Genomic DNA, 16,186 nt, shown 5'->3' with positions numbered 1-16,186 from the left:
TGTGTTGGCTGACACAGTAAGAATCCCGAGATTGGGAAGCAACTGTACATTATAACTGCCTAAGATGTTTCGGTTTCTTCTTAATTCTGTTTTATGAATAATCTTAATTTGAAAGAAACTATATCAGTAAATAGTTCTGATCAAGTGTAAATATTCATTTGTACGTTTCTCAGATGTTTGACACTATTATTATGTCTATTATCAATGCTATTGCTGTTGGTTTATTTAGACAAGTTATCGTTCAGTAATATAATTCTTTCTTTCTTCCTTTCGCTTACACCATAGCGATCGCAGGGTCGGCGTGGTTACAACAGATTTGGCAGTGTTGGTGTTAGGGATGGCCGGATGCCCTTCCTGCCGCCACCCCATACGCCCCAGGACGGAATCAATGTACCCCAATTGTCTGCGTCTAGTGTAAATCGTGAAATAGTGCGGACGTGTTTCAAATGTCTGCGATGCGTGTAACTGAGGCGGAACGTGGGGACCAGCCCGGTATTCACGTAGTGGGATGTGGAAAACCGGCTAGAAACCACATCCAGGCTGGCCAGCACACCGGCCCTCGTCGTTAATCCGCTGCGCGGATTCGATCTGGGGCAGTGCACCTACCCGAGTCTAGGAAGCAGCACGTTATCATGCTCGGCTACCCTGGCGGGTATCGTTCAGTAATATAATAACTACTCTTTTTTTATGTAAAGCAGTTCTGGATGTGTGATGACCCTTACGTGGTCATACACTGTAGACACATCAATATAGAGGAGGAAGTCGTAAACTGACATTTATTAATCATTGTCAAAATCCGTGTTGTTATTCAAACTTTCTTTATTCGCGATTTATAAAGTTGCGTGATTCATTCGTGGATCAGTGAGAATAGTCATTGCTGCCTACTAAGTGTGAAAATTACCAATGGTTAGTGAAAAAAATGGAAATAAAAGTTACTTTGTTTGTTCATTTACTTTATTTCAGCTGGTACAAAAATTTTAGATATTCGACTTTTTTGCATTTCTCCAAATAAAATAGTGTAAAAAAGGGTAAAAAACAAATTAATCGTCAAATTTGTTGAAACTTCAATTATAACGGTAGCACAACAGTATGACTTGATTTGTCTACTTGAATGTACAGCGTATGAAATACGTAACAGGTACTTCAGTTGAGTAGTGAATGGAACTAAACTTAGATTGGTTTACAGCGATATTATTTGGTACTACAGTAAAGGTCAGTCTACAGGTTTCGACTAGGATTGCTACAGCTCGAAGAAAATTAAATAAAACACGCTCCGAGTGCTTTCAGGTCAAGTTTGCTCGTCAGCAAATATTAATTTTATTTTTTTAAACGTGAGACATTGTGTCGCCGTTCTAACTTGGCGCGAACGGCGGCAAGCCTGAGTAGAAGACGACTTCCCTGGAGGCGGGCACATAATTCACAATAAATACTGCAATAAATTAAGAAGAGCGAGGAGGTGCTCGCGCGGCCTAATCCTCGGCGTAGCCCCTGTAGGCGAGGCGCTGCGCGTCGTCTTCGGCGGGGGAGGCGCGGCCCCACGCCACCTGGTGGCCGGCGCCGGAGGGCTCCCAGGGCGCATGCGCGGACACCGTGGCGGCCGCGGGCCACGCCGCCGCGTCAGACGCGAGCTTCTTGCACAGCTGGAAGACGGCCAGCGCCACCGAAATGATGAACGAGAAGAAGGACAGCTGGAGAGCGTTCCACGCCTTGAGCCCGAGCGCGCCCACCAGCAGCGGCACCAGCGTGATGGCCTTGAGCAGCACGAACACCAGCACCGGCACGATGATCTTCTTCAGCTTGCTCTTGCGCGCTGTAACGCATGGCAGTCGATTTAGTGATGTCAAAGACAAGCGTAAGCGTACTTTATACGTGTGGTACCACACAGCTCGTATTTGAAAAGAAATTAAATATCACACAGCCTAGAGCGGCTGGTAAAACAATCATTTACCATGAATTTCGATTTTCATATCATCTTCAGGTTCAAAAATGGTTCAAATGGCTCTGAGCAGTAAAGGACTTAACTTCTAAGGTCATCAGTCCCCTAGAACCTAGAACTACTTAAACCTAACTAGCCTAAGGACATCACACACATCCATGCACTAGGCAGGATTCGAACTTGCGTCCGTAGCGGTCGCGCGGTTCCAGACTGTAGCGCCTAGAACTCCTCGGCCACCGCGACCGGCCATCTTCAGGTACTATAAAGCTATTTACAACAGCTTACATGGCACCTTTACAAACCAGGTTGGAATCCGCATGATCCCGTTGTGCACAGAGATCGCTGAATACTGACAATGTGGAGAATAACAAGAATCGATGGCGGAATACGTCCTTTTATTACAGGAACTCTAGTTTTCGACTATTACACAGTCATCTTAACATATTACAACAGACGATATAAGTCCAAAATATCACTAATAAACAATTCTGGTGGCAACAGCTTCAATTCGTTTTAGACTCCTGAAGTAACGTCCGTTAATACTGTTTACTATGTGAGACTTGGGACTAATGTCACTTGTTGTTATATACACTGAATATATGTAATAGATGAAATATAGATCTGCTGTAATAAATCGACGGGTTTCGCGATCGATTCCTGCTCACTTCCAGTGTCTATGTTCTAAACGTTGCAACAAATAAAATAAAAGCAATTCTGCGTCAACACTTACTCAACGTGCTGAGTGTCGCCACCAGCAAAGCCGGAATCTGATTATACCAGCACACGAAACTTGGTTTGCTGTTGATAAAAGATAGTTTTTACATTGTTGAAGCAACACTGAGAACTTTGCCTTAGAGGCTGCTGTAAATAGTTTTGTGATACATGAAGATGATCCGACAATCATAACCATTATTAAACAATTATTTATTAAGTTTTTCCATTATTCGTGACCGTTCATTCAGTATAAATACAGAAAATAGCAAAAGGCCACTTTTTTAAAAATAGCTATTCACTCCATAAACTGGTTTCTCAAGATGAGCCTTAATAGGTTTGAAAACCGGTTTATGATAAACAACTATTTCAAAAAAGTGACCACTTACACTTTCCCGTATTAAAAAAAATATTTCATTAGAAACTCTTGGTGGTTTGAAGCATGACCTTTTTTTTTTTTAACTCGTGCAGGGGCTTTCTTCATGAGTAATGTGCTAGAACAGCACTAACATTTACTGTTATAACATTTTAGCATCTTACTTCAAACATTGAATTACTAAGTATTTCGTAAGAAATCAGTTTGGTTGAAGACATGGCCACTAACAATCCATAGTAACTGACCTTATGTTTTCAGAATGAATCTTCTCTCTGCAGCGGAGAATGCGCTGACTTGGAACCTTCCTGGCAGACTGAAATTGTTTTTATCTGCCAGAAAGTTTGAAATTTCCATACACTACGTTACTGAGTGAACATTCTTTCTGGGAAATATCCTGTAGCAGTGGCTTAGCCCTGTCCCTGCAGTATCCTTTACTCCAGTAGGGCTAGTCCCGCAAGGTATGCAGGAGAACCCCTGCGAAATTTGGAAGGCAGGAAATGAGTTGTGCTTGACAACTCAGTCGGTGAGTACTTGCCCGCGAAAGGCAAACGTTCTAGGTTAGAGTCCCGGTCCAGGACACAGTTTTAATCTCTTAACAAGTTTCAAAGTGCTTAAGCTTACGTTTATTCCAGCTGGAAAGCATTATATCGTATGAGTTCGTGACTGTAAGCTACAAATTGGCCAAAGATTATTTATAATGTACACGTACCTCCCACACCTTAAGATTGTGTTATTTTCTGTATTTCAGAGAATTCAGAACCGCAACTGGGTAATACAGTTTAATTAAGGCCTAACACAAGTTGGCATTCATGAAGAACCGTTCAAGACAGAACGAAACTTAGTACCTCGAATAATTTCTGAAGGTATTTGTGTGGTGTGTAGCCCTAAACAGAAGTGAAAAGTGGGCGTTAAACAGTTCAGGCAGAAAGATGATAGACACTCTAGAAGTTACAGATGGCTGTTGAAGATTATATGGTTAAATGGGATTACTAATAACGAAGGACTGAATCGAAAAGGGGAATAGGCCAAATTAAGATACAAATTGAGTAAAGAAAGGGATCGGTTAAAAGAAGATCTACTGAGCCAGAATGACCAAAGGTTGACTTTTCCAACCGGGTGGAAATGAATGTAGATGGCAATAGTTATGTACAGGCGAAGAGGCCAGTCTAGGATTCACCAGCATGAAGAGCTGCATGAAACCAGTCTTCCACCTCAAGACAGCAAAATAACACTAATTCACAATACGAATTTGCTGAAAACCCTACTTGGGTCAATTCAGGATGGACAGAACAACTTAAAAAGAAACACAGGGTACTAAAGAAGGTATTCTCCGAAAAAAATATGTTCAAAAGTGCTCCTAATGTCGGCACAGTCAAAAGGAAAGGTAGATGTCAAAAGTGTAATATGCACTTCATTTTCTTACTCAGTCAAGGAATCATCTGGTAAGGTTCCAGTTTCTTTTGTCACTTCCTGTTAAAGGGTTCCAGGGATTGAATAGGGGACTGAGTACAAAAAGTTCTGATAAGGGACCCATGTCTGGAAATATGTCATTTGAATATGGAATAAGTTTCAAAATCGGCTCACTTTCAAACCTCCCATTTCACGGTGGTCATATAATGCATGTAATGTAACACATGTCTCCGGAAGCTTTCGCGATCGCCTCATTCCTTAATACTTGTACGCCACTTTCGTCATACTGCAACAGCGGCTACTAGAAACTGGTACGTTCACATCTAGATGGGCTGACTGTGGAGCTTCACAGCCTCATACCAGAGTGTGTGGGCCGTGTGTATGAAAGCATACGTCGCAGATACACCTTGTGAAATGAACAGCAGGATCAGCACATGGGACAACTACAGCCAGAGCACAAAGATCAGAGCTCGTTGCCTCTGTTGTGTGCGGTGACTGCGTGAGAGAGTATGCCAAAGTATTTAGCCCTTTTAAACATACTCGTTTCCTTTAATATTTGTAAGGGTGCTGATGAACTCGCCGTTGGGCGCCTGTGCACCCCGACAACAACAACATCTGTTGTGTACGTACCATGAAACTTACTTTACACTAAATCGGTACTTTCCAGACATATATTCCTTACCAAAACTTTTTCTAAATCCACTCCACAACCCCCACATTTTCAGCTCAAAGGAAACACCCAAACATTTGACCCTACAGGCGTTTACCACGGACAGGTTAATTCTGGATGACCTGTCGAAACTGAGTACAGTGATGAATTATTCGACGTGGTTTGTAATTCATCACAAGTTATCAGCGCTGTGCGTTCTCCACTGACGGCTGAAGGGAGTCCAGCCTGGGTGCTCACCTTCTTCGACTGAGCGCGCCTCGAGGGCGTGGTTGTCGAAGCGCAGGGTGGCAGACACCTCTCCAGCCGAGTCGAGCGCTCGCGGGGAGACGACGAGCGTGGCCTCTCCGGGCAGCTGGACGCGCAGGTCGTGGCCGGTGACCAGCTCCATGGCGGCGTCCACCCAGCTGCTGGACCCGCGGCCGGAACCTCCCTCCTGCGCCGCTGGCTCCGCGTCGTTCTTCACCACCGTCACGCCTTCCGACACCTGCAGCCGCAGTATGCTCTCACGTCTGTCCCAGTACACACAGCCAAATACATTCTACTTTCGGCTAATCGCGGATTTCCATGAACCCTGGATTCTGTTCCGAGACGTTTACCTGAGAATCCGCTACGATCAGTTAATTTCGCTAAAATACTGAAACATTTAAACTAACACTTGGAACACCGACCTGCTAAACATCCATAAGAAAGCCCACAACGTAATAAAACTACTAAAATCGCTACCCAGCAGGACATGAGGATTAAACACAAAGACCCTCATCCACACATAGCAAACCCTCGCCTGCCTCTTCCTTATCTATGCCAACGTAACATGAGCGTCCGCTGCTCCGTTACTTGCTACCTCTAAATTTTGGAACTCTGTACACTGAATCTGACATTCTGTATCCCCCTCCCACTTCTATCCTGTACCAGCACATAACATTCTCTCACCTCCACAGACTTCCGTGACACCTTCACCTCTCCCACATGTCACGTAAACTTAATAGTCAACTTCTCATAACATACGACTCGTCGAGAACCCTGGTCTGCTCCTCCACCTCACTTTCCCTTCATATCCGAGTATTCCACATAATTTCAACCTCCTGAAAACGACCCATAGTTACCAAGATCCTCCATCATATGACACTGATAATAAACATAATGTGCATTATATCACCCTCTCCGTAGCATAAAAATCATCACCCAGCTTTCCTTCTCAATATTTTTATATTAAAATCGAAAATTTTACAACCAAATGACTGGAATGCGGCAGGTTGGCTGCTGCAGGGGGTATGTAGATAACTATGAAATATAGAAATAACTCTAAGAGACCGTTCAAGTTCGACATGCAATCATTTTCTTGTGTTGTTGAACACGAGGAAAATAAAATATCTTCATGAGGGAGATTAAAAGTCAGAGTAAAATGGTCCCAATGACAAGATTCATTGTAGTCACTCCAGTCCTCTGTCGAAAGACTGAAGAATTACAGGGTCTGTTTAACGGAAGCACATTATACCAATTTAGACTAAATGAAAGAACAAAAGAACCAAATATATTACTCATCGGGGGAGGGGGGGGGGCACGTATTACACGCAGTGATGAAATCTTCCTATTTTAAAAACTAACATGACAGAAGCAAGGAGGACATAAAGCAGCATAGAGAAGAATGCAATCCCTGTCAAAAGGTACCGACTGGTGTCAAACGTAGCATTTAATATCCGAAACGGTGCGTCCATGAAAACGTTACACGGGAATGCAACAACCGAAGAAAAGAGACTCAAACGATTCACATATTGAGTCAGAGAAGGATGCTAAGTATTAACTGCTTTCGTATTAAATGAAGTTCTTATCAGAAGTGCTAAGAATTAAATATATGGGAGGAACTATAATAAGGTACAGAATAACAGGAGACGTGTCACGATATCCGGGAGTAACTTACACTGAACCACTGGCGGCCACAGAGGATTAAAATTGTAGGAGAAAAACGGATATTTGCATATATCCCACAAAAAAACTGAGAGTAGTGGGCATGACTGCTACTCTGATATGAAGTGATTTGGACAAAACACGAAAATGTGGTGGTCTACATGTAATCAGTCGGAAGATGGACGATCCGAAAGCAAGAGGGTGTGGGAGAGGTGGTAGAAGGAGAATGGACAGAGAGAACTCCCACATCTCACTGTGGACCACGTTTTGACGTCGTACTGAATAACTTCAGTGAAATTCAATTACAGACGTTCTATGCTATTCTGTTGCGTTGGACACGGTTTGAAATAGAGTAACTCTCAGTGTTCGCGATTTCACTTCAGTCTAAAATCTAATTAGCTAACTCCGCAGTCAGGCTCTGCCGACCACGTGCAGATGATCGACCGCTGTGTCATATTCCGCCAACGATTTCATTTGATGTGGTTTAGAGAGCCAGTGACCGGCACACATCTCACGCAGCCGTTATTAGCTTTTCGCCAGCAAGTCTGTAAACTACTCCTTCCACTCGAATGGCCTCACTAGGCTGTGTGAATTCATTCCAGTCCTTCCATCAAGTAAAAATCTCCGGCAGCGTTTAGTGTGGTGTCACCGCCAGACACCACACTTGCTAGGTGGTAGCTTTTAAATCGGCCGCGGTCCGCTAGTATACGACGGACCCGCGTGTCGCCACTGTCAGTGATGGCAGACCGAGCACCGCCACACGGCAGGTTTAGTGAGACTGACTAGCACTCGCCCCAGTTGTACAGCGGACGTTGCTAGCCATGGTTCACTGAGAATTACGCTCTCATTTGCCGAGACGATAGTTAGCATAGCCTTCAGCTACATTTGCTACGACCTAGCAAGGCGCCGTATTCAAGTGATATTGAGATTCTATTAATGTATCATCAAGAGCGATGTTCTACAAATGTGGATTAAAGTTAAGTATTCCAGAAGCTACGTACTTTTCTTTATAGCATTCGTTACGTATCCTGTTTCAGACCTCACGCCAGCCTGCGTGAGTTTAAGCGCGTGCCTTTCGGCTTCCTCATATTGTGTCTAGGCTGTCATGTCTAGACACAACATTTAGAATCACACGCGGCTCTTCCGAATATCAGACACACTGCCTAATGAGTCGGACTGTTCGAATTTATTGTTATAAAATGATGCATGCTACGCTTATGAGCATGATCTTTACGGCACACGTCTTCCGTCATGTATCATAATGTAAGATGTTCTAGCCTTTCAGCTACATTATACAACGTCACTCTGACGACAAGTTCTAACAGTAACCGATGCTTCGAAATATTTTATACCGACATTGGATGACAAACACGTAGATAACTTTTACTGTGCTGGTTTCAACATTTAGCTCTTTCTTCTACCAACGCGTTTAACTTTCTGTAAGTAATTATTATAACTATGACCTACATACGTTAGTCATTAAAACCATCGTTAAGACTCATTTTCCTTTGCATTTGTCATTTATACTGAGATAATTAAGTATGTTCCGTCATCTTTCCTAAGTTTGGTGTGCATATGTCTCTAGTGGACGAATACAATTTAACAAATGCCGAGTGGAGCCGTCGTTTCTGTGTTGTTACAGAAGTCGAACAGTGACGTTACATAGCCTACTGATCTCAATTAGTGCAAAGGAGGTCACAGAAATTAATGTCACTATCAGACCTGTTCATTAACTGCTGAGTGGTTCAGAATGTATCTTAAGACATTTGTGCATTTATCTATGGTTGCGAACTAAACAACATCACTTCTTCTTTACTTGTACACCAAATGCTAATGTTATTTGTTTTCTTTCTCCTAAAGAAGCCTGCCGCATTTTCCTGTGTTAGATACGACGTGTTCAGAGGCGAATACATTTCGTATGTACCTCCATGTAAGAAACAATACTATGCTAAATATCTTCCGAATGGAAATACTTCAGGTTGGGTGGGATGCTTTCCCAGTTTAATTTATTTCTGTATTGAACACCTTCCTTCGTGAGAAACTGCAGTACGCCGTTACACAGTGATATGTTTACAAGAAAGATGAATGACATATGTGGTGTCATCGCCAGACACCACACTTGCTAGGTGGTAGCCTTTAAATCGGCCGCGGTCCGTTAGTATACGTCGGACCCGCGTGTCGCCACTATCAGTGATTGCAGACCGAGCGCCGCCACACGGCAGGTCCAGTCTAGAGAGACTCCCTAGCACTCGCACCTGTTGTACAGCCGACTTTGCTAGCGATGGTTCACTGACTACATACGCTTTCATTTGCAGAGACAACAGTTTAGCATAGCCTTCAGCTACGTCATTTGCTACTACCTAGCAAGGCGCCATATTCAGTAATTAGAATGAATTCTGTGAATCATGTACCGTCAAGAGTGACGTTCATCATTAATGGATTAAAGTTAAGTATCTAACTAATTACGTCCGCTTTCTGAATTATAATTCCTTGTCATGTTCCAGACCTCACGTCAGTATAGTCCTTCCCTCCTCACGCCAGTCTGCGTGAGCTAAAACGCGTGCATTTCGGCCTCCATTCGTAACACGGTCTTGGCTCTTCTGCCAACACAACAACATACACCCTGCCCTCTAATACGACAATTCAGGATATAACCATTTATTTTATTTAAGAGTTTTTGGCAGTTTCATAATTCTGTTCCTCCACAGTGCTAACAGAAAACATATCTATCAGAAATGAAAAATGAGAAAGTAGAAGTGAACAGAACAGAAGCTATAGAGGAAGAAAAAAGGTTCAGATGTGTGTGAAATCCTATGGGACTCAACTGCTTAGGTCATCAGTACCTAAGCTTACACACTACTTAACCTAAATTATCCTAAGGACAAACACACACACCCATGCCAGAGGACTCGAACCTCCGCCGGGACCAGCTGTATAGAGAAAGAGATTACTACGCTATTCCCAATTAGAATGACTGGATTCAGTAATGATCGAAAACGTTACGGGGGCGAAGCCCAGTGAAAAAATCAAAATTGTTGGGATAGAGTGTGTGCGAGATACTTTAAGAAAATTAAAGAAAATAGATACCAATAGCCGCATTTTATTTAATAATTTTGTTTAGCTGCCACTCTTAGAGGTGTGAGGGGTCCACATCATTCGAGAAGAAGTTTACGGCAACCAGTTGGATACAGTGATCCCTATAACGGTACAAACGTTTAGATTTGTCTAGCTAATTTGGTACAAATGGTTCAAATGGCTGTGAGCACTATGGGACTTAACATCTATGGTCATCAGTCCCCTAGAACTTAGAACTACTTAAACCTAACTAACCTAAGGACATCACACAACACCCAGCCATCACGAGGCAGAGAAAATCCCTGACCCCGCCGGGAATCGAACCCGGGAACCCGAGCGTGGGAAGCGAGAACGCTACCGCACGACCACGAGATGCGGGCTAATTTGGTACCTATGAGGCACAGAAACTGGTAGCTATGTTTCTTAAATAAAGCTACGGCTGTTGGTAAGTGCTTTCTTCAAGTCTTCGACCATCTACAGTCTCATTCCAACGGGACAAGACGGAATTATAGATAGATCGATGAAGTTTTAGGCTGTATAAATCTCGAAGAGGGGGACTCGAAGACCGCAGACTGTGGAGATTGTTTGCTTATTAACGTATTTTCTTGTTACTCGGCGCAAAGAGGCTCAACCCGTCCCCAGTATCTCACAGGACTGACCTTGAAAGATTCCTTCCTGAAGAGCTGCTCAATGACGGTGAGGACCTTGTACTTGACACAGGAGAGGGAGTCTTTCTTGGCGTCGCACTCCGTGCTGAGCATGGAGAGCGTGTCGTCCATGGCGGCGACGCCCTTGAAGTCCCTCCTGGGCGTCGCCGCGGCTGCTGCCACGAGGACGGACAGGATCACCAGCCAGGTCACCGAGCTCGCTGAGGCCGCCATGGTCGCTTGTGTTGCGTCGCCGAACTGCCGGACACTGTGCGGTGAGCCGGGTGCGCCGCGTCTTATACCGGGACCCCTTCCACTGCCGCGTGGGCCTACTTGTCGCGCGCAGCCAGAATTGGCAATGGCCGCCCCTTCAGTAAGAGTGAGGGGCGCCGCGAGAGGGGCGGCAATGCGCGCCGCGCCGCAGGTGAAACTGCCGGCGCGCTTGCATGACGGAATTCGCCACCCTGCGCTACGAACGCGTGTTAATTTGTTACCTAGAATGTGTTAGTGAAAAACCGAACCCCCAATTCATTTCATTCCGCTCGAGCCCCAGAAAAATTCTCATCTTATTAACTGCACACGCGTATATGCAGCCACGGAATAAAACACGTCAGTTCGAAGACGCACGGTCTTGTCTTAACTGTATCCGACATATACCGTCCGCGACAAAATTCGTGGGATATCTCCTAATACCGCATCGAACTTCATTTTTCCCAGAATAGTATACCCAATTGACGTGGCATGGCCTCAACAAGTCGTTGGAAGTGTTGTTGTTGTTGTTGTGGTCTTCAGTCCTGAGACTGGTTTGATGCAGCTCTCCATGCTACTCTATGCTGTGCAAGCTTCTTCATCTCCCAGTACCTACTGCAACCTACATCCTTCTGAATCTGCTTAGTGTATTCATCTCTTGGTCTCCCTCTACGATTTTTACCCTCCACGCTGCCCTCCAATACTAAATTGGTGATCCCTTGATGCCTCAGAACATGCCCTACCAAACGATCCCTTCTTCTGGTCAAGTTGTGCCACAAACTCCTCTTCTCCCCAATCCTATTCAGTACCTCCTCATTAGTTATGTGATCTACCCGTCTAATCTTCACCATTCTTCTGTAGCACCACATTTCGAAAGCTTCTATTCTCTTCTTGTCCAAACTATTTATCGTCCATGTTTCACTTCCATACATGGCTACACTCCATACAAATACTTTCAGAAACGACTTCCTGACACTTAAATCTATACTCGATGTTAACAAATTTCTCTTCTTCAGAAACGCTTTCCTTGCCATTGCCAGTCTACATTTTATATCCTCTCTATTTCGACCATCATCAGTTATTTTGCTCCCCAAATAGCAAAACTCCTTTACTACTTTAAGTGTCTCATTTCCTAATCTAATACCCTCAACATCACCCGACTTCATTCGACTACATTCCATTATCCTCGTTTTGCTTTTGTTGATGTTCATCTTATATTCTCCCTTCAAAACACCATCCATTCCGTTCAACTGCTCTTCCAAGTCGTTTGCTGTCTCTGACAGAATTACAATGTCATCGGCGAACCTCAAAGTTTTTATTTCTTCTCCATGGATTTTAATACCTACTCCGAATTTTTCTTTTGTTTCCTTTACTGCTTGCTCGTTGGAAGTACTCTGCAGAAATACCCATCCACGCTGCCTCTATAGCCGTCCATAATTGCGAAAGTCTTGCCGGTGCAGGATTTTGTGCAAGACCTGACCTCTCAGTTATGTTCCATAAATATATGATCGGATTCATGTCGGACGATTTGGGTGGCCAGACTGTTCGGTCTAACTGTCCTGAACGCTCTTCAAGCCCATCGCGAACAATTGTGAGCCGGTGATATGCCGCACTGTCATTCATAAAAATTATATCCTTGTTTGGGAAACATGAACTCCATGAATGGCTACAAATGGTATCCAAGTAGCTGAGCATAACCAGGACTCATTCCATTCGTTTTAAACACATCTCACACCACAACAGAGCCACCACCATCTTTCCCAGAGCATTGTTGACAAATTGGGTCCAAGGCTTCGGTCGATCTACACCACGCTCGAATCCTACCATTAGCGCTTACCAGCTGACATCCAATTCATCTGACCAGTCCACTGTTTTCTAGCTGTCTATGGTCCAACCGATGTGGTCACTAGCCAGAAGAGACGCTGCAGGTGATGTCGTCCTGCTTGCAAAGTCACTCACGTCGGTCGTCTGTAACCACAGCCCATTAACGCCAAATTTCGTCGTACGTCCCACATTGATTTCTGCGTTTATTTCACTCGCTGTTGCTTGTCTGTTAGCACTGACAACGTTATACGAACGCCACTTCTCTCGGTCGTTAAGTGGAGGCCGTCGGCCACTGGGCTGTCCATGGTGAGAGGCAATGTCTGAAATATGGTATTCTCAGCACACTCTCGACACTGTGCCTCCCGGAATATTGAACTCCCTCGCGATTTCTGAAATGTAATGTTGCAAGCGTCCAGCTTCAACGGCAAATATGCATTAAACTCTGTTAACTCCAGTAGCGCCGCCATAATCACGTAGGAAACTTTTTACCACAATCGCCTGAGTACAAAATTCAGTTCAGCCTGTGCATTGGCCTTTTATGCCCTGTGTAAGCGGTACTACCGCCACCTTTGTATGTGCATCTCGCTATCCCTTGACTTTTATCACCTCTGTAAACGGCTGTCGGAAAATCACGGTTGTCTTTCTTCACCAGCAGTCACATGGGAATCCAACCAAACTGAAATGAAGCAACGTAGTGTGGTCTTCACTGACCAATTAAATGTGCACTTCATTTGCATATGGTGGGGCGACAAGTCCAGCAGGTGTACACTTTGTTTACCTCGCGTCTGAGTTCTACAATGGTTTCACCAGCGTTATGGTTGCACCAGCATTCTACAGCTTCGTTACGTGGACAGTAAAAACAGTATGCGTCTGTGTAGTGAATATGCCACACGTCTTCACATATGCAGAGTATGGTGACATGATCTTTGTCTATGGGCTTTGCAGTGGTAGTTACAGGGCTGCTCTTCGCGAATACGAAAGACAATTTCCGAATCGAAGAGTTCCGAACAGAAAGATGATTAGCAGCCTGTTTGACAGATTGAGTGACCTTGACACGGTTCCCTGCGTGCATGTTGTATCTGAATGTGATGTCCAACAAGGTGTTAGTAAAGTTGAGAACATGTTTGAAATGTTACAACGCTGGTGGACTACCAGCCCTAGAAGAGCTTGGTATCCGACAAACACGAATGATGTGCAAAGTACGTGAGCAGGTCTGTATTCGTATCATCGGCAGAATGTGCGGTACCTGCATGTAGGAGTTGATGCCAAATGAAATGAATGTTGTCAACAGATCGTTGCCAATCAACGTTGTATTCTCTTCGCTGGTAATTCAGCATCTACCAGCAACGACATCAATAACACGCGCAACTCACATGGGCTGATTAAAATTTGTACGTTGCGCTAGAATCAAATTTCAGACGATGTTTCTCAGTGAACGTGCTATTCAGTATTATTGATGGCCAACTCATCGGTCCAGTTGTTTTAGACAACAGTGTTAATCGAGTACGATACCTTGATTTTCTTCAAAATGTGTTTACTTGGAAGATAATCCGTTGGCAACACGATGTTTTGTGTACTTTCAGCACGACGGAGTTCTTGCATATTCCATATAGTCAGTGGCACATTACCTCACTGAAACGTAGCCTGGGCGTTGTATCGATTGCCATGGAATGATCTCTTGACCTCCAAGATCACTTGATCTAACTCCATTACATTACTGTTTGTAGGATTGGCTTAAGAGCGAAGTCTACAAGCACAGAGTAGACACAGACGAGGAATATCTTGTTCGTATTTTACTTGCATGTGCTCGAGTAAAGGACCGTACAAATAAGCTCAGATCATCAACACAGCAGCTGTATACAATAGCTGCAAAATCCATTACAATTGATGGTGGACGTTTTCAACATCCTTTCAGAGGAAATGTACACACTTAAACAAAATATTAGATCATGTTTCATTTAATAACAACTATTTTCGCTTGGTACCCCATTGTTTGCATTAGTTTCTTCGTGAACTGTTAAGAAAAGGTAATACTTTGATATGATTGTTTTGTTCGGAAAAGTAATAGTATCACCCCTCAAAACATATACGGTTTCTCCTGACTCACCATGTATGCGGTGGACCTGTGATTATGTTACAAACTTTCAGAAATGATAGAGAAGGAGAAATGTATCAATTTGAGGTAAGGGACCAGGATTCGGAGACGACCGAGTCGAAATTTACAATCAAAAGTCGTTCTGTTACCTCTGACAGTGGGCCTCTTCTACAGCAAGCCCTTTGCTTTCTATATTTTGGACGAAAGCAGGACGGACTGTGAACAAGTGCTCATAGCTCTCAGGGTATACATTTCAGAGCCCATGTTTATTTGACATTTATTTCTTGTTTTATTACATACTACCTTCTCCTAAAGCATGCAGAGCAAAGAGCTTACAGTAGAAGAGCTCCATCGTCCGCGATGTCTGAATGATTTTCTCTTATAACTTTCGACCACTAGGATCCATTACTTCAAACTGATACATTTACCCTTCTCCATCACTTCTGAAAGTTTGCAACCACATAACGGAATCATCCTGTACGAAGGAAACACGGACTCCGCCGACCAAATATGGACGTGGTACAGGGTTATCTCTTGAGTGCTTGGGTTTGAAAGTATGTGCGGTGAGATGAAAGAGTACTGTTGATAATTGAGGGAGATGAAAGTTTAATTGAAGTAAGGGACTGGAAGTCGATAGTATATAAAGCAAAAGAGGAAAAAATTTATAAGTCAATATGGACAGGGGGAAAGGACGAAAGAGGCAGCTGGCTGGTACAATTTAACGCAAGGTTTGTTTTAGTAATTGCTATAAGGAAGATGTATACGTGGAAGAGACCTAGAAACGTTGGAAGGTTTCAGAATGATTAAGTAATGGTACTAGAGAGACTTCGAACCAGACTGTAAACTGTAAAACACATCCAGTGTCAGATGAGGACCATAATTTATTGATTACAAATTGCAGATTAAAATCCAACAGATTGCAAAGACGTGGAAAATTATAGAGATAAGACCAGGAGAATTGAAAGAACCAGATGATGTTGAGAATTTCAAAGGGGCATGGGAATACAATAGAAAATGATTGTCTACGTTTGAGACATAAAATTACAAAGTAATAGAGGATCGTACAGGTAAAGAGTCAAGAATTTGAAGAAATCCATGGGTAACTGAATTTAACAGACGAAAGAAGAAAGTACAAAAATGCACCACATGAAGCTGGCGGAACGGAATACAGGCATCTTAAACACTGACAGATAGCGTAAATGGCTAAGAAGGAATGGCTAGAGGACAAATGCAAGGTCGTACAAACACGCAAACTATGGAAAAGTTAGAAGGCTCTTATCAGGTAATT

The 16,186-nt window shown here is 43.6% G+C and overlaps 1 protein-coding gene across 1 annotated transcript; it reads right to left on the bottom strand.

The window, feature by feature from the left end:
• Window positions 1–1,469: 1,469 nt before the first annotated feature.
• On the bottom strand, window positions 1,470–10,983 carry LOC126176155 (uncharacterized). Its single transcript, XM_049923297.1, has 3 exons — window positions 10,743–10,983; window positions 5,341–5,587; window positions 1,470–1,810 (listed from the first exon to the last, which is right to left on the bottom strand). The coding sequence occupies exons 1-3, from the start codon at window positions 10,962–10,964 to the stop codon at window positions 1,470–1,472; spliced, it is 810 nt and encodes a 269-aa protein (XP_049779254.1). The 5' UTR covers window positions 10,965–10,983.
• Window positions 10,984–16,186: the final 5,203 nt, after the last annotated feature.

Source organism: Schistocerca cancellata, chromosome 3 (assembly GCF_023864275.1).
Source record: "Schistocerca cancellata isolate TAMUIC-IGC-003103 chromosome 3, iqSchCanc2.1, whole genome shotgun sequence".
NCBI lineage: Eukaryota > Metazoa > Arthropoda > Insecta > Orthoptera > Acrididae > Schistocerca > Schistocerca cancellata.
Note: the sequence above shows the minus strand (reverse complement) of the source record. Positions and strands in the feature narration are given on the sequence as shown.

Bases quoted from the DNA above. Each gene is read 5' to 3' on its own strand.
- LOC126176155 (XM_049923297.1), bottom strand. From the start codon at position 10,964: ATGGCGGCCTCAGCGAGCTCGGTGACCTGGCTGGTGATCCTGTCCGTC. The intron at 5,588-10,742 runs GTCAGTCCTGTG...CTGCGGCTGCAG, and splicing joins TCAGGAAGGAATCTTTCAAG to GTGTCGGAAGGCGTGACGGT. The intron at 1,811-5,340 runs GTGAGCACCCAG...CATGCGTTACAG, and splicing joins GGCGCGCTCAGTCGAAGAAG to CGCGCAAGAGCAAGCTGAAG.